At 38.1% G+C, this 25,859-nt stretch overlaps 1 protein-coding gene across 2 annotated transcripts in view; it reads right to left on the bottom strand.

The window, feature by feature from the left end:
* Nucleotides 1-2,544: 2,544 nt before the first annotated feature.
* The window catches only part of LOC124802505 (protein phosphatase 1 regulatory subunit 14C), a 546,015-nt gene continuing 522,700 nt past the window's right edge, over nt 2,545-25,859 (bottom strand). For both annotated transcript variants that reach the window (XM_047263329.1, XM_047263330.1), the window contains 2 exons: nt 12,838-12,879; nt 2,545-7,581 (listed from right to left, as the gene is read on the bottom strand). In XM_047263329.1, coding sequence (XP_047119285.1) covers nt 7,540-7,581; nt 12,838-12,879 — 84 coding nt within the window. In that variant the 3' untranslated portion in view covers nt 2,545-7,539. The remainder of the gene's footprint in view (nt 7,582-12,837; nt 12,880-25,859) is intronic.

Below are 25,859 nucleotides of genomic sequence, written 5' to 3'. Positions count from 1 at the left end.
TTGTAAGCACATATTCCACTAAAGTGGGAAAGAGTTCTATTGCCTGATAGTGCTGTAACTGGTTGAGGCACTATGCTTGCACCATCGCTGCTGCAAGAACAACAGAGACATGATGCATCCGGTAAGTTCACAAATTTAACTGCTATGCATCAGGTACTAGAAAAACATTTTTTATAAAAACAATATAACAATACAAACACACATTACACCTCACGTGCGTTCGACCTACACTTTTTAGTGCCGCCTAAGGTGACAGAATTGTTAAGTTCTGAAGCTATAAATTTTAATAAATTCTATTTCTGTCATGAACAAAACAGCAAAATAAGTATTTGAAAGGAGAACTTATTCAAACTAAGAGATTATTCTGAATTAGTGTATGGCACTGAAACTAATATTTGTTGTGGGAAACATTATTACTAATGTTGGCACATATCATTTTTAATGTGTCCTCCGTACTGTGCTTTTAATTTTAAATTAACATGTTATGTTCTGATTTGATCCATGGCAGATCAAAATGTCTGGTGAATTTAACACTTGTTTTACCCTTCATTCTCTTAGTCAAAAAATCATTTCACAAACACATGGTAAAGATGGATAAAAGCACATTAACAGACAAATACAGGAAATTAATACGCAACAATGTGCAAGCCTTATAATTTCATCTTACCTGTCTGAACCAAGGACTTCTCAAACTGTTTTGTTCTAATCTTTGTCATAACACCACAAATTAAATAACAGTGCTGACAATGGCATATTTCTGTTTTCAGCTGCTGGTAACTTATTCTCACCATATACAGGGTGTTAAAAAACTGACAATTATTTTGATACGTGGTAGTATAAAAAGCATACTTCCTGCAACACATACACTTATCACAGGAAAGTTTCACCTGAGATCTAGTCAAGATACTTGTAGGAGGTGCTCAAAGTGATTCCGTCCATGGTAGCGTCTCTCTCTGCCCTTCAGCATAAGGAACCACACACTCCTTGAAATATACCTAGTTGTCGCTGCTGTTGTAAGTGGTCAGATGCATTGAAGACACAATCCTGTAGCGTCTGCACATCATGGACTGGGGTGGTGTACGCTAATGACCTGAAGTGTTTCCACATCCAAAGTTCTAGGTGATTGAAATCTGGAGAATGGGGAGGCCTCCCTGATCAATCCAGCAGTCCTAAAATATCAGTGTCAGCTGTTCACGAACATTGTGGAGCAAATTTGTTTGTATGCTATCACGCATAAACCACATCTGTAGACTTTGCTGATATGGCACATCTTCCAACAAGGAAGACAATACATTAACAAGAAACTGACAATAATGTGCCCTACTTATTCTTTGTAATAGGATGTATGGCTCCTGCCTAAACATTAATGGAGAAATGATGCTGACGCCCAATTTCTGCTCTGCAACTGCATAGGAATTTTCATCAGCTGATTATGAAAGTTCACAAAGCCATCTCTTGTGAACCTCACTACAATGGTAAACAAAATCTTTGACAAAAGCACTGTATCCGTAGCACACTTCTGCAAGAGGCACTGACAGAACTGCAATCTTCTATGGGGTTGTCCGGCCCTAGTACCAGGATGTGCTGAATATGGTATGGGTATAGCAATTATTCACATGGTACTGCCCAGACAACAGAATGACTCACACCTTCTGCTGCTGCTGCCAATTGCTGCTTACAGGTCTTTCATTCAGCAAATGTGGTGCATGCTCCTCAATTTGACGGGCTGACCAAGATTGACCACTGTTCATCTTTTGGGGTGCTGGAAAACCTGTGCTCTTAACATACTGAAAAGTCTGATGAACAGTGTATCAGATGGTACTTTGTGATGGGGATTTTTTTTTTTTTGTTTAGATGCCATGGGCTTGTAGACTACTTGCTTACCAACAGCAGAAAATCGTATCTTCCATATCACATGTGGAGTAGTATGCTTCCACTGTTAACATGTGGAAGAAACGTGAAAATATACAGAACCATTGGTGTACAGGACAGTACAAACACGAACTGATGGTAAATATAACAATTCAGCAATTTTTGGAAGTGGATGACACTAAGATAAATACCCAACATTGCATGTAATTTACTGCACAGCAACATGAACTAACAAGACTGAAACTACAGTACCCATAACACATACAACACAACTTACGTATAGTACCCAACGCTCATACTGATGTGCACACTAGAGTACGTCAATACAGAGAGACATGTACAGCAGCAGTCAACAGTGTTAGCGGATCACTGAGGCAATGACTGCCTGTACAGTACTTGTTTCCTTGATTTTTACCTTGTCTGACATGCAGGCAGACATATTGACAATCAAAGGTCTCCAACCACTATGGAAAATTGTACAGATCTCGGAAATTGTGTGTTTCCCAACCCATCTTTATGGAATTCTTTTTTTATTTTGATAATTAATATCACCTCTCAAAATATTAAACACTTTTTTTTTAACACTCCATATAAATGAATGTATATGTAACATGAATGAATTCTTTTCTGTGTTAAAATTAGGTAAATGACTGATTCTTCGGAGAACAACAATTTCAAAAAATCAGTTTAATGGTCTACAGTAATAAAACGTTACAATATGACAAAACATATGGTATTGAACTCCAAAACAAAATTCTAACACTACATTTAAAAAAACCACACTCATTCACACGTGGCACGTAAATGCTGCCAAACAAAATGTTTCACAGAATTGTAATTTGCTCTAGCCAGTTATCATGGAACAATTAACACACTTGTCTGTTACTCATCTGCTGCTGAGTGATGATCTGAATTTGGCAGTAAAATAAATATGGTGCACTAAAATTTATTATCACAATAAATTCTCATTGGAAGTAAAATGTGAGAGCACAAATACGTGAGAACTAGTCAGACATAAGTGACCATCATACACCCAGCTTTATAATGACAATACCTCATTTTTATTGTTGTATAGTGAACACAGTTTCTGTTGGAGAACAGTTGCACAAATACTTCAAGCTTCTAATCTGTACGTATGATGTGTACTTGAAATATGATGTGTTCTTAAAATCATGTAGGATTCCTTCCTCTTGTACATAAACATACAGTAACTTACACAAATGTTTTCTTATGATTGTCACTTACAAAAAACTAGGTTTACACTGTTTACTACATGTGACTATATGACACATGAAAGTGAGCAGAAAATTATTTTCAGTAACAAGCATCTAAAACACTTCAGTCAGACATGCATTACTGAACATCAAACATGAAATGACACATTGACATTGGTTCCAATACTGAGTTCTATTAGTTTCTTTATTCCATAGACAAATATTTTCTTGAAATCTAATTACAGTATTTGAAATTATACAACAGTTGCTACTTCAAATGAAGTTACATCTATGAGTATAACACATTACTTCTGATGTAATGTTTATCAGAACATTTCTCAACTTTTAAACAGCTGAATCTTATTACATTACATGGTAAACATTTATAAAAACTTACTAACATTGAACCACAGTCTGACAGCAACTTAAAGACATCTACAATAGCTAAATTTGGTGGCATTCATTATCTGTAGTACTTCACTTTTTAATGAACCTACATAGACTGAACAACATGCAGTCTGTGATCTGTGGATGGAACAGTAGCATATGGACAGTATCATATTTACTTTCTTTGAAAATGCTCTCAGCATTAAGTAAAATGGTATTAATGGATCAGAGTTTACTACAATAATACCCCTTGCCTGTTCAACAGCCTGAGTGTAGCAAGCACTTCAGCTGCACATATATAGACAAATAAGGCAACAGATAAGGAAAAAAGGGGATGACTCTTGCATGAACCAAGAAGTTTCACATAATGCCTGCTTTGAAGTTGTTTATGTATGCTCTTGATTACATGGTCCCATAAGATATTAAAAACACAGATTCAGCATGTGTAAACAGAATTTATCTTATAAGAGAGCAGCAATCTGTCCCAAAAACAATGAACAGCAACTACAACTTAAAATTACACGAAGAAGTACTCAAAATTCACAGAATATCACATTTCCTACGACAATGGGCCGATCCACATACTGTTTTCATTTAAAAATTTTCTTTAGTCTCATGACTGCTTTATGAAATTTAAGTTAGAGATGGTAAACATCATGAGTTTGTATTTAGAGAGCTCATCACTTCTTTTGCATAACTAAATATGTCTCACGAATAGAAATTTGCACTGTACCATCACATATATATCATTGGGATGTGAAATTGATACAAACAAAAATGTAAAATGACTCTGTGTTGAATGAAATTGTTTCAATGCTGTCATCCTTCCAATGATGCAGATTGCTGTAAGTGCAATGAATTATATTTCTTTTTCTTTTTTTTTTTTAATTAGGCCATTTTATCATGATTTATAAAGAGGAAATCTGACTTTGACTGAACCAGCAACAGTAACTTACTCTTTTAATGAAAGTCTGTATTCAGATTATTAGAATACAGCCTTAGTTGAAATCTTCAAATAATCTATCTACAAACTGCTGACATTTTTACTTAGTTTGTTTTTATAAACTATTATAACAATATAAAATGAGTTTTGAAACCACTGAAGGATACATAGATATTTATAAACATAATTTTGATATAGATTTTTGAAATCTGCTGTAAGAGCTTTTACTAATGTAACTGTTGACTTTCATCTTGCTGATCTCGACAGCCCCTTGCTACAGAATTTCAAAATTATTAATGTTCAAGTCAAGGCCAGAGCTACTCTTAAACAATGCCTGATAGTACTAGTATTAAAATAATGCCTTCCATCTGTGAGCAATGTATTATAATATACTGGCAGTATTTATTTGTGTGGAAGACAAGGTGAAATTCTACCTTTTTCCAGTAGAAAACTATAACTTATAACCAGAAAAATGATGTCGCAAAGAACTTGTTTTTCAGTGGGCTTAGGAATTCAAGACCTATCACTGTCTTTTAAGTTTTCTAGTTGCTTTATAAATATTTTTTTCCCAATGTGCATTTCACATCAGATTGTACACTGTAATGAATTGAAGTTGTGATGGTGATTGTAGGTACAATGAACTGAGATAAAGGAGTTATATAAATTGTATAGCAATATTATCACATTAACCATATCTTGTGTATTTTAAAGCCAAATTGTTCCCATCACATAATTGTGGGACACAAAATAACATTAACATGATAAATATCGTAAATATATGACTAAAGCCGCATTAAATTGGCAGCTAATGAAAAAACTTCAAGATGTGTTTCACAGTGGATACTCAATGAGCTACTAAAGTGTGTAATGTACTTTGAGATCACTTTATTTACAAAAACAGCAATCAATCCATCATATGAAGATTACAACAGAGTGAAATCAAGATGTTACTCATGTTACAGTTGCACATTAACTGCTGACATACCTTGGATCAGTTTAAATGATTGTGAATTTTCAGTACTGATTCAAAAGGTGCAACAAGATTAAGTCATATACAATCAGTTTACTGGAATCATTAATGACACATTGCAGTATTCTGATACTAAACTGATTTCTGTCCAGTGAAGTCAAATATGTTTAACATTATAAGTAGCCATTACATTGCTCAAAATACAATGCTTTAAAGAATAAAGTAAAATAAAAGTATGCTTCATTAAGGAACAGTGTGTTCTTCAGAAAATACATATTTGTGGCAAAAAATTTACACCTGTTTGAATATTCATTTTGGACTACATATGAGATCATTTTAATTTTGATGCAGAGTTGTTTTGGTCATTAATACAACACTTCTTCATACATTTGATGTTGATACTTTTGGCTAATTAATATAAGCCTGCTTCAAAGTGTTTGTATGCACTTGTAATAGAATAGTAAAATTCAACCCCTTCTTACAAGCTTGTTTATCAAAAGTTGGTTTTCTTTTTTTTCCAAAACTGTACATGTTTCATAAAAAACATTGTATAAACAGTAACCATGGTACAGCATTTTAGCATAAAATTGAATTACATGAGATAATTGATAACACAACAATGGTACAAAATTAAGTAAGAATGGGTGGTTTGTGAGACTAGCTATGTGTTTTCTACAATGAGAATCTCATTCTACTGACACCAAGTACTTAACTGCAAAAAAGTTGTTACATACAGGTATATTTACCATTCTGTGTCAAATGAGGTCTCAATACCACTACTATAAAACCTTTACTTTAGTTACATGACTTGTGTTCGGTTTCTAAATGCGCTAATAACTCAGTAACTCTAAACCTATTACACTTTTTTTTAATGTTAGTATTTTTATCATGATAGGGGCAGTGCTAACAAGTCAATTAAGATGTAGCACATGAAAAATCAATTTAAAAAAACTAAAAATCTGAGGGCTTCTTTGCATCGTACAATGTTCATAAAACACACAAGAAAACAGTCTTTCTGTGAGCCAGAAAACTTAAGATTTGTTTTTGTTATGACAATTTTGTCTTCCGCAGTAGATGTACATCTTCAGATTTAAAATAAAAGTTGTAATGCAAAACCAAACCTTCAAAATAACACAAGGGCACTAGCAGTGCAATAAACTTAACCTGAAACACATTTGAAGAGTTATCAGGGATGCAACATTCAGTTACATGAATAGATATGAGAAAAGAGGTGGCACTGATTTAATGACTGCACTTACTCAGAATGTCTTATTTACCAAACTTCATACATTGATGTGAACAGAATAATGAATGTAAATTTTTATATCAAATGTAAGGATAGTAAATAAAAATTTCATTTTTTCTTTCAATGCTCAACTAACTAACTCCTTATTTAATATTAGTCCTGCACACACTAACCATAAAAATCAATTTATCAACTTATAAGTCTAAAACTCAAGGCACAAACATAAAATATTTTTATATTCTAGAAATTTAGAGTTTCTCACAGTGTATACTAAACATCATCAATGACAACAATAATAATTTAAGTACCTGTGAATTTTTTTTAAGTGTTGCTGTGAATGATGAAATACGACACAAAATTTTTGCTCAGCTCTTACTATATAAGTAATCAAAATTTGAGATGAATAAAAATTTCACGACTCCTGTTTAAATGACTGACTCTGAAGTCTCTTGTTATGTATTTATTGTACACGAAAAAACAAGCACAGTAAACCAGATGCGAACAATGGAAACATTCAATTCAAATATGATAAAAGATGCACATCGCCAAATCGGAAACATTCCAGCTATATTTAATTACGAGCACCAGTTTACTAAATCACTGCAGTCTTCAAGCAATAATCTATCCACAAGTATCATTTAATACATGTGAGCTGGCCTACTAGTAAAATCAACTGATATTTTACAAAACAATTCTTTTAACTGGCATAAATAAAAGTGAAGCACAGAAGTGCACATACACACATGCACGCGTCACACACTCACACATACAAATGCTTGCAGGAGGAAAGTGGAATACAGGGAGCACAAACGTGTGAAAGGCTGTTATGTGTGCCTGGCAGCCAATATTCCTTGGTGTTTCAATCTCCTGCAAGATGGGCTTGTCTGGCCTCAGTTTACTGCTGGTTTCAAAGCGTCTTGGCCCTTTCCAGCAGATCTTCTACAAACTTCTGCAACAAAAAGACGTTTGCTTGCAGCATATTTCAGTATTACTTAAATTCTTACCACACACACACACACACACACACACACACACACACACACACACACACACACACACACACACACACACACACGTGTGTGTGGTGGAGGGGGGGGGGCTGACTTACTCCATATTTCCATATCACTATATTATCTTTGCGGGGGGGGGGGGGGGGGGGGGGGGGGAGATAACCCACAGTACTTGTAACTCCGCGCCTGTAAAGTTTTTTTCGTGCAAACACACACAATTTTTAAATGGAACAATGCCTATTAACATTAACAAATTAGAAGTAGGGTAAATTAAAATGTGAGTGGTATTTGTGGCAGGACTCTAGTGTGAGTCGTTTACAAGCTATCATATTTTGAAAAATTCTCACACCAACATTTGTACAATACCCGTGGCAGCACACACTAAACAACAATAGAAGTACATACACTAGTTATGTGGGTCCTGGCCAGTAAAAACAAGCCAATTGTCCATCACAACTTGTGTTCAAAATGACCACCAACAGCAACAATACGAGCTTCTAGTCTGGTGTAGAACGATTGCTGCACACATGCTAGCATTTCAATGGAGATTGCTAACAGGCTGCAGTGATACATCACTGTATATGATTGCATGTAGTTGGTATGTTCTTGTAGACAGTGACTTTCAACTTCCCCTGCAGAAAAAGTCTACAGGTGTCAAATCTGGGGAACAGGCCAGCCAAGGTACAGTCTTCTGCATCCAATCCAATGATTTGGAAACAATTTGTGAAGACATGTTGCAGTACTTCATGCACTATGAACAAACATAATGATGGTACCAAAGGCTCCTTCTTGTCTGCAGAGGTACGTCTTCTATGACTGGTAAATGTGGCTTCATCACTAAACAATAGAAGCGACACATCTAGAGTATCCTGTCTTAATGCCCATCTAAAGAAATTAACACAATGCTCATAATCGTTTCTGTGATGCTTTTGATGGAGAGAGATGTGAAAGGGTCAGAATCTGTGTTGATGGAGAAAGTGTAGGACACTTGCCCGAGTAATGCCACTTCCACGTGTGATTGCGCACACGTGTATACTCTGCAACAGCAGCAACAAAATTAATTTCCCCCACTTCTTTCATCACTTGTTTCCTTCTGCTACACTGTCTATGCATTATACTACCATTTCCACATACCTTGTTGAAGCGATTGATGAGTAATTGCCAAGATGGTTGACATCTATGGGGATATATCGCCTCAGACACTGTACAAGAACTGAATTCTTCCTACACTCTTCGTGCACCATGAGCACGTTGGCTTTTTCTGCATTGGTAAATCCCACTGTTCACTCACGACCTTACTGCTTGGACTATCACTCACTAACGTACTATCAAGTTGCAATGCACTCAAGGAACACACAAGCAGGTTGAATGGCACAAACAAGTGTTGATGTGTAATCTTTCCAAAATACGATATCTTGTCAGCAACTCGCTCTAGTATCCTGCAACAAACACCATTGACAGTCTAATTTACCCTACTTTTAGTTTGTTAATATCAACAGGCTTGGTTCCAATTTAAGAAAGTGTATTTTTACACAAAAATACACTTTCTAAGTATTATTACACTCTGGTGATTGCCTGACTGCAAATCCATTCCGTGAAAACCGGAGTTCAATAGTACTTTCCATTTCTGCAATATCTGCAATGCATGTTTGTTTGTATGTATGTACGAGGGGCGTTCAGAAAGTAAGCTCCGATCGGTCGCGAAATGGAAACGACTATGAAAATCCGATAAAGCTTTGCACAGATGTGTTGGGTAGTGTCTCTAGTATAACCCCAGTTAGCATCACGTCGCTCTTCTCATTTCTGAGCTTGCAGTGAGTGCCTAAAGATGTCCTGAAAATAGTGTCTGCCACCAAGTACGAGGCCCTGGCGAGAAATTTCGCCTGAAGCTATGCAGCTAACATTACATAACTGTCGTGCTGTTTCGTCTTCACGACAATTCTCAGCCGCATTCTGCAGGGGCAATGAAGATGCTCCTGCATCGTTTTCAAATGGAAATGTTAGATTACCCACAATACAGTCCGCAATTGTCTCCCCCTGAGTTTCATCTCTGGTCACATGAACCGCTGTCTTTGAAGACAACATTTTGACACAGACAACGAGGTGTAGGCCAGCGTGGAGAATTGGCGGAAAGCACTGGCGGCTGCCTTCTATGATGAGGCTATTGAAAAGTTGGTACAACGCTATGACAAAAGTCTAAGTCAGAACAGCGACTACGTAGAGAAGTAGCTGAAAGGTGTAGCTAATTGTTACAAGTAAAACATTTCTGATGTTCACTGTGGTTTCAATTTGGCAATCAATCGGCGCTTACTTTCTGAACAGGCCTCGTATGTATGTATGTATGATATATGTATTATGTTCCATATTTTTTTCTAAACTGCTGGACTGGCTTCAATCAAACTTCGTACATATATCATTTACTGTCTGGAAATCATTGCTGTGGAGGTAAGAGCAACCTATCTATCAAAGGGGTGGGGTTGGGGGGAGGGTGAAAAAGCAGTGCAGTCCACAACTTACAAATACCCATACTTTAGTCATTCAGTATTTGAGAATGAAACCACTTAGAGACTTAACATTTTAAACCTTTATGAATCTTTTGCTCATTGATTATCCTCACAAAATGATGAAAGGAAAACATTTATTGTTTACTACATTTTCACTGTTCATGCAGCAAAACTGCAACTTGAAACATGACCTATTAATATATTGCTTCTTTACCACTAACTGTATTCACAATACATTTTGCAGATAGTATTCGCAATTGTATCATTGTACAACACACACTACTTTTAGTAGGGCTGTTTACGAGAATGTGCTACACCATCCATGATGTTTTAATTTATTACTTACTTACTGCTAACTGTATTCTGCAGATAGTAGCTACAAACACAACTGCATGTATCTGGAAAATATATTATTGTGCAGGCCACAGCTCCAGAGAGACAATGCCATAAACATTGAGCTGCGCAAAAAGAAAACTGCAGGGCAAAATTTGGTAAAGATGCAGGTGAAATATGTGTGAAATACGTTAAATACATGTGAAATATATTTAAGAAATGCATATGCGGTCAAAGGTATGGGTAAAAAAGCTCAGCTTAAACCCCTGAACAAAGTCAACCAAATCTGACACACACATTTGTTACAATCTGGAAATAAATAATACTGGAAGGAGGGGGGGGGGGGTGGAGGTAAGAGAACCACCAACTCCATATTTGAGTGAGTGTGATAACATAGCAAGAGATGGTGGGAAGAAGAGATGGACAGAGAGGGAGGGTTATGAGGAGATGGGCAAGGCTAGGGGGAAGAAGAGATAGGCAGAGACGGGGGAGGGGCAAATGGACAGAGATGGAGGAGATGGACAGAAGATGGAAAGAGGAGGAGTTGGACAGAGAAAGGAAAGAGGAGATGATGGACAAAGAGGGGATGATGGACGAAGATGGGGATGAGGAGATGGGCAAATAGAAGGGGAGGAGGAGATGAAATTAGAAGGAGGGGGGGGGAGGAAGAGGTGAACTAATATGAGACTGGAATAAACACGTACCTGGGCAATGCCGAGTACTCAACTAGTATGATAATACATGCAGAAGAATAAAATATTAGCATAATAAAATTAAACATATATAAAAAAATTAATTACTAAAATCAATGGGCAGCTAACAGAAATATTTATATGCTCTCATTAAGCAATGGACAATCCAGAATAAGCAATGGAGAATCCAGAATGGAATAACTTTCAGACAACAGGCATTCTTCTAAATTAGAAAACATGCATATGTTCACACGTGCACAACTCACACACATATAACCACTGCCTCTGGCCACTGAGGCCAGACTGTACACAGCAACTACGACTAATGGGAGAAGCAATATTTGGGTTGTGTAGGTAAGGAAGAGTCTGTGGCAGAGAGGGGGGGGGGGGGGGGGATAGAAATGTAGGGGGGGGGGGGGGGAGGTGTAATGTTGCTTGTGGGAGAGGGCAGGAACTTTGTGGGGACAGGATAGGACTGATAGGTGCAGTTGGGAGGTTTGAAGAAGGGGGAGAGGAGGGAAATAAGAACAGTGGATGTGTTGGTGGTACAGAAGGCTTTATGGGTCTGGAGTGGTAGCAGGAAAGAGAATAGGTAGTTAAAGACAAGGAGTAGTGAGTGCTGCGGCCAGAGGGCTTATGGGAATGCAGGATACGTTGCTTGGAGAGAGTTCCCTCCTGCTGCTTTCTAATTGAACATTAGATCTAACAAGTGGTCTGTTCGTATGAATGGCCACAAAAAAACTGTGACCACAAGACAGCTGGAACACCCACTTTCCGAACATGCTGCCCAACACAATGTATTTCACTTCAATGACTGCTTCATTGCATGCACCATCTGGATCCACTGTACCAAAACCAGGTGTGCAGGTGGGAACCCTCTCTGCAATATACACTATGTTCCTGTAACCCCCTGGCTTCAACCTTCACTAATCCAAGGTCCTTTATCTACCTAACCCCTTCCCTGCTGCTCCCAATCCACCACTGAACAGCCTCCTAGTCCAACAATACACCTGCTGCTCTTCTTCCCCTCCTCCTCTCCTTTTCCTTTCATCCCCCCCCCCAAAAAAAATCCCCAATCCTCCCTAACCTCCTGACCACACCTGGTGGCCCAACCTGTCCCCCCCATATCCCTGCATACACACACAAGTAGCATTACACTCATCCCCACCCCTACGCTGCTATCCCCCCCCCCCCCCCATCCACATCCACAGTCTCTTTCTTACCCCCACCACTCAAATATTACTTTTCCCATCAGGCACAGCTGCTGTATGCCATCTGTCCTCAGTGGCCATACACAGTAGTTGTGTGTGTGTTTTCTGCTTTAGAAGAAGACATTTTGGCCGAAAGCTCAAATCTATAGCAACCTTTCTCTTGTGCTTGTCTGTGACTCAACGTCTCCTCCATAACAACAAATGGTCAAGAGAGACTACGGATCCTTGGAAAACCAAAATTAAGTAATCACAGTTTCAACAAATTTTTGTCAACATTTATCTGCTCCTTTTTCATTGATGAAAACAGAATAAATGTTGGGTTTGAAAATATATTTGATAGGTAATCCTCTAGGTCTGCCATAAGCCCCTCCCCTCCAACCAATGCTCTTCACTGCTGTCTGCAGATGAATAATCTAAAAAGACATACATAGTTGAATTTGTAACAAAGTACTCACTTTCACATCATGAGGTGACTTCTTTGCATCAGCGAGGAGCTCCTGCAATAAGAAAAATAACATTAATAGCCAACATGAGATAATAACAAAGTTAACCTAGGGTAATGTGGAAACAGTTTTCTATCCAAAGTACTGCTAAAATTTGTACTGTCATTAAGAAGATTGTGGAATAAGGTCTGCATTGCAGTTCAACTAATGCAATAAATCAACTAATGTTTTCTGAGTGTTTGTAAACATCTAATGCAATATCAAATGTTTAATAAATTTTCAGTTGGTTTTCATTTATTTCTTTTTTTCGGTTTCATTAAATTTGTATATTTTGGAGATGAAGGAAGACAGATATAAAAAATGTGACATATCTTGGGAATACATCTCTTGATTAACTGTCACTTGACCATGTGCCAAGTCAATTCTGTAGGTACCTAATGAAACTGTAACGTGTGTATTGACTAATTAGACAGGTCTGTGAACTAAAGCCAATACATTTACATCTCAATACACTTACTTTACTTCATTAGTAAAGCACAGTAAGTGACTGTAAAAACGTTATTTAAAGACAGTTTGCAGTTATAATTTTGGTTAACCCCCTTTTCTCTCTGCATTGTGATTGCATTTGTCCTTAAAATAAATGCTACTGAAGGTGCATTTTATGTACTTCAATGCTTTTGTAAACTTCCTTCTTTCTAGTATGCAATAATTTTTAAAGTAAAACAACATGATTTTTTTTTTATAAGCACCACTTTTCTTCTTTCTTTACATTCACATAGTTTATCCTACAAGTTCAAAGAATATACTAAATTTGAAATAATAAATTGGTTTATTTAAGCTCTGTTGAAATTTTTAGCTTTTCAGGAAGTTAAATCTACAAATGTTTGATGCATCTTCATCATGAATAATGCAATTTCTCTAAATAGTTTGATATCATAGATCACACTAAACTACTGCTTACACTTGACAGTGTGGGGATTAGGGGAACATCCAATGGCTGGATAAAATCATACCCAAGTGGATAAAAGTAAGTGGTTGAAATACAGCATAAAAGTTTTAACACATTAACTCACCATTCTTCAAATTATGAATCCGTTAAATAAGGAATGCCACAAGACTCAGTACTTGGACATCATCTATTCCTATTACACTGTCCAGCACATTAATGTCATGACCTGTCAAAAGTCTAAATAATCATCTTTTGTTGTGTGAACTGCTGAGAGATGTGCAGAAAGAGAGTCAATGAGGTTCTGGAAGGTACCAACAGGAATGTGGAGCTACGCCAACTTCAGTGTCATGGCCAGCTGTGACAGGTTTCTCATTTGAGGAATGACTCCTCTGCCAACAGCCCAATCAAGATGGTCTCCCATATTCTTAACTGGATTGCAATTCTGGGATTTTGGTGGTCAGAGGAGTACGGTAAACTAATCCTGATGCTCTTCAAACCATCCATGTATGCTGTAAGCTGTGTGACATGTTGTACTTTCCTGCTGGAGGATGCCATTGTGCCATGGAAAAACAAACTGAATGTAGGGGTGTACATGATCTCCAAGGGTAGATGAATACCAATGTTCATCCACTGTGCCATCCAGAAAGACAAGATCACTCAGGGACTGCAATAAAAGCATTCCCCAGACCATAACGCTCCTTCCTCTGGCCTGGATCCTTCCGATGATCATTGCTGGGTGTTTGCTTTTAGACATTTCATACTAACGATCATCTGTTCAATGGAGCATAAAATGTGGTTCATTTGTAAAGGTCACCCATCACCACTCAAAAGGTCACACAACACCACTCAGTGGACATCTAGTTGTGGTACTGATGTGCAAATTCCAGCCTTCATCACTGATGAGCAGCAGTCCAGCAAAGGTGCATGAATCAGACATCTGCACTGAAGACCATACACACTAATATTTGCTGAACAGATTTTGGGGAGACAATGTTGGTAGCCCCTTGGTTCCACTGGGAGGTCAGCTGCTCAGGAGTTGCATGTCTGTTCGCCCATACACATCTCCACAGCTGTTGTTCATCCCTGTCATCTATAGCCTGTGGTGAACCACAGTTGCCTCAGTCCCATTTTTCGATAGTGCCATTTTGTCATATATGGTATAACAGCAGCACATCAGCAGTTAACAAATGTAGTCATTTAAAAACGCTCCCACCCTTGCGAAAAAGCCAATGATCAAGTCCTTCTGGACATCAGATAGTTCACTTATAAAAAAGACTGCGTAGTTTTCAGAGTCTCCACATGCTTTATATACATGCTACTGCAACTGCTGCCACTTTCTATCTGTGACTGGTTATTGCATACTGATACCTAATGTAGGTGATGGTCACATTGAAGTGACTGGATTTCATATATATGAATTACATGCAGAAATTCTGTGAGAAATTATGCAGTTTGCTGTTGATGCTAGCGTGTTCATTATTGGAAAAGAAACGAAAATGCTTCATAAGTGTACAACAGAAACACTGAACAGTACTGACGACTGGTTCTATCACAATATGTCAGTAATAACTGTAGTAAGGCAGTGACACTGAATTTCTAAAAAGCGAAAAAATAAGTGAACTATTCAGATTCAGATATCTGATGCAGACTTTCAGAGTTATGGCTCCAAAATAATCTTAAATGAGGGACACATTCTCAAAAAAATCTATAAGAAAGTAAACACTGTTTGCTACTTATTGAGGATATTATAAGGATACTGCAACAAAGATTATTTGGAAACTGTAGACTTTTTCTACTCACAATATCGAAATATGAAATTATTTTCTGGGGTAATTCTTCTCTCAGTCAAACACTCTTTAGGTTACAAAAATGGATTACAAAGAGTAATGGAAGGTGAAAAATAGGACAAGACCTGTAGACCACTCTTTAAAAAACTGGAAATCCTCCCATTTCCATGTGTCTATGTGTATGAGATAACTGTTTTTGTGAAAACATATGCAATGGAAAATCCCATTCTCTTTCAATAAAATTAAAATTTTTATTTCCCTAACATGAGCCAAAAAGGAATCCTTTCATACAAAGCCAGTAAACACCAGCCCAAATAAAAAAGGAACCCTGCATTATAGGAAATTTATTTATGATAAGCTTCCTCCAGAAACTAAATCAAAAAATAGCCTGTGGAAGTTCAAGTGAGCATATTTTGAAGACTCATCACTGCTTCTATATCCTGCAGAAGTTCACTCACACAGTGCACTAAACATCATTTATGTCTGTACCCAGACCCAGTTTCAAGGGAGGGGGAGGGGGATGGGAGTTTGTTACCCTTGGCTCTCACAGAAAATAAAAATTTAGTGTAGTCAGCTGTTTTCCTTTCAAGAAAATGATTGTGATGTCTGTATTATGCAAGTTTTTAACAGGATCAGAGTTGAAACATTTTAGTGGCTACTTACAAATTGCTATTGTTCTTCCAAAATCTTAAAAATACTCCATACCCCAGGTCTAGACTGCCTACTCCAAACAAACAATCATAGGCTGCCCTTGCATCTTACTGATGTAGTATATAGATGTTACTGCCCTTTAAGTACCTGAATGATCTACCATGTAGATGTTGCTGTAATACAAACAGCAATATACCTATAAAGTTATGCTCTTTCTTCTCTTACAATATATTCTTTTTCTACTTGCACCATATATGCTCTGTGTATTGTAACTAACTGCACATTTAATGTAAGTATATTTTGAGCAGGCATAAAATGAACTCTTTTGACCTGAACATTAATAAATGGTCTATTCACTAATGCCTACCATCTCTTCTTGTTAAGAGGCAAATGTTTCTAACTATGTGTGTTTCCTAACCTATTGTGTATTTTTGGATTGGGCATCCTATTACCAGAGAAGACAAAGATATGCAAGGGAGTTGTGCACTTCTGCATGCTCTTTCATTTATGATTAGATTCAAGAACCCCTACATTATATTTTGACCCAAGATTCAGCATCTCATTGGTTGACCTTATCGCAGGAATCTCTATTCGTAATATGCCACATTGAATTCATTTTACCTAAACAAGCTGCAACTTTCTAAAATACACACACACACACACACACACACACACACACACACACACACACACACACACACACACACACACTTTTTCCTAAGCTATTTTAGTAGTTGTGGAGGAGTGCAGCTCATCTAAACCATAGTCCCCGAGTAATACTGCTGGAAACAGAGGAACAGTGCAAAAAAAAAAAATAATATGTAGTATTATAGTTTTATTTGAACAGTATAATTTATTAAACAAGTGGTTTTTGATCACAGACAGCAATTTCGAGAGTCAGGTGAGACTGTGTACACCATACTACATTCCAGTAACTTCTTTATCTCCATGCCACCATGGTAAATATCGCCAGTGCAGAGAAAGTTATCTCCAATAGTGTTTTGTATGAATTCCATTCCTCATCGATTCTGCAGTGAATCTCCTTACTTCTAAGCAGATCACCTGATTTTCAGTACAATTCTGTAATGTCAAATCTCTAACACAGTGATTCTCTAGTTCTTCAGTTTTCTGACAGCTCAGGATTCACTCCCACACAACGCTGTGCTCCAGACGTACGGTCTCCGGCATTTCACTTTCAAATTAAGGCCTGTGTTTCGGTTCTTTGTACGAGTTATCCTACTTCTTATGTGCTCCCTGCATTGTTCACAATGTGTTATTTTGCTATCAAGGAAGAAGAATTCCATCCCTTTGTTTACTGTATTGCTCCTTAATTTTGATGTTGATCCAATAGCGCCCAAATTATTTTTCATTTTTTTATATCTCTTACTTTTTTCGTGTTTGTTACAACGGAAAAAGTGCACTTAAAGTGAAAAAGCCACATTTACCTCTCTTGTTTCAATACAATATACTGCACCATGTATATAATGCTAAGCATTATGTAGAACAAAACATTCATTTATATTAGAAGATAACACATTTTTGTTCTAAAATAAACAAATTAAGCACAAGTACAAACTGCAAATCATAAATAACAAATGACTTGGTATTATAAGCAGAAAACATTCAACACACAGTCCCACAATACATTTCTTGCACTGTGTATGTGCTGATGTTCTTACAGCTTATTCCAAGACATCATCATCTTTTAAGATCCTGTATTTTCACAAACGGGTGCTTCTTTCCATCTGCAGCAGTGCTGGAGTATGGGACCATTGAGGCACTTTTGGTGGTGTTGTGTATCTCCTCAAGTAGCTGATACCTGCATGATTTCTCTTTGAAAATTTACATGAGATACTGTATTTCCATTTGTGTTGCAGAATATCCGGGCATGTATACACTGACAGTCAGTAACCAACTGAAAATAGCCCTGTACATTTCGAGATACAGATATTTATTCTGCACCGATTCACTTTCTGATCCAGTCCATCAGTTCCACCCATGTGCTTGTCATATTCCGTCAGCGACGAAGGTTCGGGGAACTACAATGTGTTTACTTGTGCACTGTGGTACCTTTTAACATCAGTTATCTAGTTCTCATCAGTTGAATTTGATTCTGCAGAAACAATGAAGCTGACATACCATTTACACAGGAACAAACCATTTTCCTTTCATAAGGCAGATTGAACAGTACTTCTTCAGTCTTTTGCTATTTTCTTCTTCTTTGAAAGGGGAGAGTTTTTAGGAATATGAGTTTCTCTCTCAGTCACAGTACCCCCAAATACAAAATTACAATAGCAATAGTCATAATAGAATAATGCGTAAAAATGTTTAAAGTGTTCTTATTTGTGCACAGCATTATTTTTATGTAACAGTAGCATGTGTCCTTATGATATAAATCATGTTGCATAAATTTAAATAAATGTCATGTGATTGTTGGTGTCTTAAGGAACTGAATCATGAAATATTGTAATTATTATACATATTTTAAATCCATTATGTGATGAGACTCAGAATGTACAGAAAGATTTGCATTCAATTGCCAACCCTTCCAAATAGCGGACACCTTCTCAAAACTACTAATACAGGTATGAAAGATGTTCGACAATCTTTAAGAGAGAGAGAGAGAGAGAGAGAGAGAGAGAGAGAGAGAGAGAGAGAGAGAGAGTCAGTGAAAGTCTAGTTGTGCCAAAAGTGCCATTAATGTAATGGTGTGCACAAATGGGTTAAGTTTGTCACTTGTATCATTTCTGCAGCTCTTTTATAATGCAGTATTTCATTGTTTCACTCTCATTCCATCGAATGCGATCAGCAGACTATTCATTCCATTCAACAAGTCCTGTAATTCTTCCTCACTTTCACAAAGCATGGTAATGTCATCATCTAATCTTATTAAATCATTGGTACCTGAAATATACTATGTACAAGAGTCTAGAGGGACCAGTAACAATGAGAGAATTGCCCAGAATAAAATGGGTGGCAGCCAGAGATGCATTCTTCCTTCTCTTTTGTTTTATGCACTTATTGAAGAAGCAAGTAAGGAAATAATAGATTGAGAAGTGGACTTAAAATTTACTACTCGTCATTCCCTAGAGCACATACCTTTTTTTTTAACATCTTGCACCACTTTATATTGTCAAAACCTTTCTCTAGGTCAACAAATATTATGAAAGTGTCTTTATTTTTCTTGAGCCTTGCTTCCATTCTCAAGCATGTATAATGCCAGAATAGCCTCTCTTGTAACTTCACCTTTTCTGAAGTCCAGCTAATCATCATTTAACAGGTCATCAGCTTTCTATTCTGGTATATTCTTCTGGTTAGCAACTAGAACGCATGGGGTATTGATTATACCATAGTTCTGCCATGTATCTGCCTTGTTACCTTCAGAATTAGTGGATGATGTTCTTTCGAAATCCATTTTCATGCCTCCAGATCTTACATGCTAATATGAATAATCTTTTCACTGCCGTGTACTGCACAGTAGGAAGTGGTTTGCAGTAGCACCAAGCACATGTGTTATCTCTTATAAAATATAGAGCAGCCGTTGCAATGTTGTAAGGCGAGTCAGCTTGGCGATGTATGGAAACAGATGACACAGCAGTAACTAAGCATGAGAGGGTCTTTCCACACCATCATTTGCCAAAATGTTTAGTATATGTGCCACAAGGCAAGGCCAAACCCAAGCAAGCGCACCTCAGAAGCATATAAGTACCTACCCATTTTATACTAAAGTCATTTCTGTTAGTACCACAGCTCTACCACCATGGGGCTGTGATGCTTAGGTGCCATCTGGAATGCTGTTCACGGACAACATTTCGACTCTACATCAGGTTGGTCTGACCTGAAACCACAGGCTCTCTATCCGTCAACTACATCGGGGCCAGCACTCATCCTGGGAAGCAGCTTGCCGGCCATCAGTGCGGGGCTGTGTATCACTACCATTTCATTACCTGCCTGCCACTGGCTGGGCAATGCAGAGTGTGGGGGCCATGCCACAACACACACAGCCACAGGTAGCCGAGACCACCCGGACCCGGAGTCACTGCCGAGAGAGCCTGTTGCGACACGAGCCACTGCCCGACCCGTGCTGTCAGCATTGCGAGGCGAAAATACACAGGAAGCTGCTGGATGCCTCAGCCACACTGCTGCTTCTTGTATTGAGCAGGTACCACAGAGTATCCCCCTGCACCCCAAATTTGGCTATTACCCATTCTTTTTAGAACTTTGAGAGAAATATTCTCTCTCCTTTCTGCCTAAGATGATCACTAGTCTTCCAAAATTCTGATAACAATGGACACTCTATGCCTGTCCAAATCAATAACTGTTCAATCTTTAATCACATTAAAAGATAGCTTCTCCCCCTCCTACAGCTCCTCAGTGTAATCTTGCTGTCTATCTGCTTTCTTCTCTATACTTAATTCTGCAATTGGTCTAACTTTGTTTTGGTGACCGCTGCAGAGGAAATACGTACATGGTTATTACATGATGTTAAAAAAAGTATTCCATGTTTTGAGAGCTATTAGTATGGACCCAAACAAGGAAAAAGTCCCGTAAACGTGGGCTCTAAAATGCATGTGTTTAATAGAAACGTGCTTCATAGTAGTAAAGATGAGCAATTGACCACATCTCTCAAGAAATGAATTTTTTGAGCCCACGTTCACTGGTCTGTTTTTTTTCCATTGTTGCGGTCCATACTACCTCCAGTCAAAATATAGCAATCTTTTTAACACACTGCACACCTAGTCATCCCACTTAAAGCTATCTATTGAATCTTTGTAAGCAGTCTTTTGCAAGTTAGTTGGCATTTATCCTCCCAGTCTTGGCGCCTGCTTTGCGTATGAGTGAGCTTGTCTAAGTACGTATTTTTGTATGAGTTGACTGATTCCAAATGCAACACATTAATATTGTAGGTTATTACTTTTTTGTGTTTTGTGGACTGCACAATTTCACATTTCTGGGCAGTTAAAGCAAGCTGCCAGTCTTGGCACCACTCTGAAATATTAACAAAATATCGACACTAGTGCTGCAGACTGATCATAATACTCATCTTTTTTTCGCCAACGACCTTTTACACATCAGTACAGGCTTCATCTCTCATACATATTATCGATGTGCTTAATTATATGCAAAATTATAGACATTCAGCACATGTCTGTCAAATTTTAACATATGTTCACCACCTGTACATAAAAAAATTCTTTTATATTATAAAATGGATTTTCAGCCAATCAGTTATACAATATTTTTTAAAACAGCTTACGTGGCACGGGCCATGCTGAGGATGGTAATTTCTTACGGATTTTCAGTGAGCTAACTCTGATGGATTGAGCTGCTGCCTGGAATATTCATTTTTATTTTGACCCTCGTGTTGTGCTGGCGTGTACCTCCCCTTATTTGAAATTCTTTTGTAGTTAGTTTAATGCGTTCTGACGAGATATATAGAAAATAAATGTACCATATTGCACAAAAAAGTGGGGAGACCCATTACGGTACGAGTGCACAAATGATGACAAACAATAACAGATGTGAAACATCTACTGGAGCAAGCCCAAATCGAGCGCCCACCATAAACTAGATCGCAAATTAGATGTCATACTGAGATACAATGGAAGAGTCTTAGGGTAATGTAATTACTTTATTCAAAAAAGGTAATACACTTGCTTGATCTATTGTTAAGTACTGCCCATCAGGTTGGGTTAACAGAAGAGATAAAGAAGGTCCAAGCAAGAGTGGTATGATTCGTTTACGAGATCGATTGTTAATCGTGATAATGTTGCAGAGATGTTCAACATCAACTCCAGTGGTATACGCTGCAGGAGAGTCTTTGTGCATCAAGGAGAAGTTTACTGTCGAAATTTCGAGAGCGTGCGTTCCAAAAAGAGTCGGGCAACATATTGCTTCCTCCCACATACGTCCCGCGAAATTATCACAATGGGAACCTCTGACATTATACATAATACGGATAATTATCGACAATGACTCTCCCCATCGACAATCACTCCGCTTATCGATCAGAAAGGGGGAAAGGATAGTAGTGCTTTTAAGTACTCTCCGCTACACACCGCAGAGTGACTTGCAGATTACAGGTTTAGATGTTGGTTAGAATCCTCTAGCCTAGATTATCCTCGACCTTGTTCCAACAGCAGGTTGAATCTATGTTCGTAGTCGAAGAAGCTAATGGGCTGAAGAAACCATTTCTTTCTATTAACCCTAGCACCACTAAGGGTGGGGGGGGGGGGGGGGGCAAAAACTGGCCGCAGTATTCGTTTATTTGTGTAATATATCTAGAGTATGTGCTCTCATGGTTTTGTAATTTTTGTGAATTATTTAAATCTGCCTATTATTTTTAATTTAAGTGCGGGCAGTGTTTGCCCCCCGTCCCCTTATTAGACATATCGGTCAGACAACTTTGCTCATAAAAATATTTCTCAATATGGCAGAAAGTAATGCAGTTTCTGACTAGGTACCGCTGTATTGTGTAGCCATTGTTGTTTTGAAATAAATCTTTATTGTTCGAGCAGTTGTACATTACTCGCAGTTCTAATAAAATGTCTCGTCAGTATGAGAGGTTCCTCACAGATGAAGAGGTGTCAGCTATAATAAATGAAGCAAGTGGAGGTGATGAAAGTGATCCAGAAGATGATGATACAGTTGTGACATACGACAGTGACACAGCAACTGAAAATGAGTCAAGTTCACGGAGTTAATCCCCTGATGAACAGCATGCAGCTGCTTCCAGCATCATTGTTACAGCAAAAAGCAAGGCAAGTATGCAGATCCGTACAAAATATAGTGAATTTTCGTAAAGGTTTGACTCACGAAGGCCTGACCTCTAGTGTGTCAGAATCTTTCAAAAAGTTTACAACTCCCAAAACAAGATTGCCATTGGACTATACAAACCAAGAAGCTCGTAATAAGAACTTAAAACGTACAACCATAGAAGAAATGTACGCCTTCATTGGTATTTTGATACTCATGGGCACAAATAATGACACTAGACTGCCTCTTGAGCACTTACGGGGGGAAATACTGGGAAACAATTTATCTACATAGCTACAATGAGTCGTATTCGATGTGGAGAACTTCGCTCCCTCATTGTATTTGTTGATAAAGAAATAAGAACCGAAAGACGAAACCAGGATAAGTTTTTCCCCTTCGTGAAATTACCGACAAAATTAACGAAATGTTTGTGAAATACTACATACCAAGTGCAGGTGTAACGATCGATGAAATGTTCTCCCTATTTCGAGGAAGGTATGTCCCTTTAACGTATTTATGAAAGACAAGCCTGGGAAGTATGGCATATTGATAAAGATGTTATCAAATGCACACACCCGGTATGTTCCAAAAATGGAGGTCTGTGCAAGGATGGATGAACGACCTGCCAAGGAACGGAGTGCAAAGGCTGTTGTTAGACGCCTAGTGAAGTGGAAGAAATATAACAACAGATCGTTATTGTATATCCATAGACTTAGCCAAGGAGCTTTACAATGATGACAAAAAATGAAATGAAATGTCGCGTGACGAGGGCCTCCCGTCGGGTAGACCGTTCGCCTGGTGCAAGTCTTTCGATTTGACGCCACTTCGACGACTTGCGCGTCGATGGGGATGAAATGATGATGATTAGGACAACACAACACCCAGTCCCTGAGCGGAGAAAATCTCCGACCCAGCCGGGAATCGAACCCGGGCCCTTTGGATTGACAGTCCGTCGCGCTGACCACTCAGCTACCGGGGGCGGACACAATGATGACAAGTTAACTTTGGTGGGAATATTGAAGAGTAACAGAAAACACATACCGGTACCAGAACAGCTAAAATAGACGCACGATCGAGAGCTATATTCCTCTAAGTTCTTATTCACAGATCCGAAAACAGGCAACACACAAGTTACCTTGGTTTCATGCGTCTCCAAACTGAAGCCTACTAAGAATCTCCTACTTCTTTCCACACAACACAATGATAACAAGGTGGATGAATCGACATAGGAAAAAATTGACAAACATCAATCTCTACTACAATGAAACCAAAGGGGGCATAGACAGCACTGATCAAATGATCGACAACATTTAGTAAAACGAGGGACGAGAAGGTGGCCATTATTTCTCTTTTTCACCTTGATAGATATTCCCTGTCTCAATGCTGGAACAATTTTCACGAAAAACAACCCAAAATGGAATAAGAATAAGCATAATATAAGAAGGCTGTTTCTGCTAGAATTAGATCAACAGCTCGTTAGGCCAGCTGTGGAAGAGAGAGCAAAGAATATCATGGGTTTACAAAAGCCTGTTATCTCTGCAATGGAAAGCGTTCTAGGGAAAACGATGTCCAGCATTACTGCAACTTTTCAATCTGTTGAATTTTATTCAAGAGGAAGGTATCACATCTGTTTGAAGAGTAAGAGACTCGATGACCAAAGTGTCTTCTAGTTTGTTGCAGGTGTTCCAAGTACGTGTGTTTCACTCATCCTGCAAAAACAATTATATGAAAAGGTTGTGAAATTGAAAGTGAGAGTGAGTAGGAAGGAAGAACTCAACTGTACTTTCTGACTTTCATGATTTCTTAATATAAGTCTGATGTATATGAAAGTGTTAGTTTCATGAGAAAAATATAATAATATTTCTCATATTCATTACTTTATTTATTGTATTTTTATATGTTATAATGTTCCTGATAACTATGGAAACCGTGTTGCAACCTAGTAAAGAAATTGCTAGGTCATTAAAAAATAAACAAAAAAAAGTTGAAAAGTGAAAAGTATGTGGGGGCTATTCCCCCCAGACATCCATGTGACAGATCCGAGCTTAGCGCTGCTAGGATTAAGAGGGGAAGTGCTGCTGTGACGGCATCGACTGCAGTTCGTCGTATTCTGTTGAGATTCTAGCAATGCTTGACCGTTATAGCAATATGTGACCCTTCACGAGGACCAAACAGACGTTTTCTGGCATGGACTCCGCCTTTCAATTTGGCAGAGTTCTTATCACTAATCAGCTATTGTTAGATAAACATTGAGATGAACTTCACCGCCAGCGGACATTATCGGCTACCTGCATTCAAATTAGAATGGAGATTTTGGAGCAGATCACCGCTGATGGATCTTGTTATTTTTATATCTTACGGAAGTCCCCAAACTTCCACAAAAAAGAAAACGGAAGAAAGGAAGATTACGCTTTAACGTGACGTCAACGACGGGGTCATTAGAGACCGAGCGATCACAAGCTCCTTCAGGAAATCATGGAAAACGTAAATCTCGATGGCCGACTTGAACCGTCGTCCTCCCGAATACGAGTCCAACGTGCTAACCAAAGAGCCATCTCTATCGGTAAGAATTCTACAGACAGCCACGCATTTCATTCCGCGATGACTCAAATTGATACGACAACGCCTAATAGTCATATTGGAGAAGGTCTTAATACCTATATCAAACAATTTGTACATACGTCATTGTTCAAAAGGGCGTAAGTTTCTTTTCTGCCTCCGCACACCGCCTATATATATATATATCATTGCTTTCCATGTCCGACGTGGTTAAAAACCGAATCAGTAATTTTGAAATAAATAAAGCTATTATCAAGACCTGAAGCCAAACTAAGATTACGTAGGCCACTGACAGTAACAGTAGTAGTAGTAGTAGTAGTAGTAGTAGTAAA

This window comes from Schistocerca piceifrons, chromosome 6, assembly GCF_021461385.2.
Source record: "Schistocerca piceifrons isolate TAMUIC-IGC-003096 chromosome 6, iqSchPice1.1, whole genome shotgun sequence".
Lineage (NCBI taxonomy): Eukaryota > Metazoa > Arthropoda > Insecta > Orthoptera > Acrididae > Schistocerca > Schistocerca piceifrons.
The sequence above is the reverse complement of the archived record's forward strand: the minus strand, read 5'-3'. Positions and strand labels throughout refer to the sequence as shown.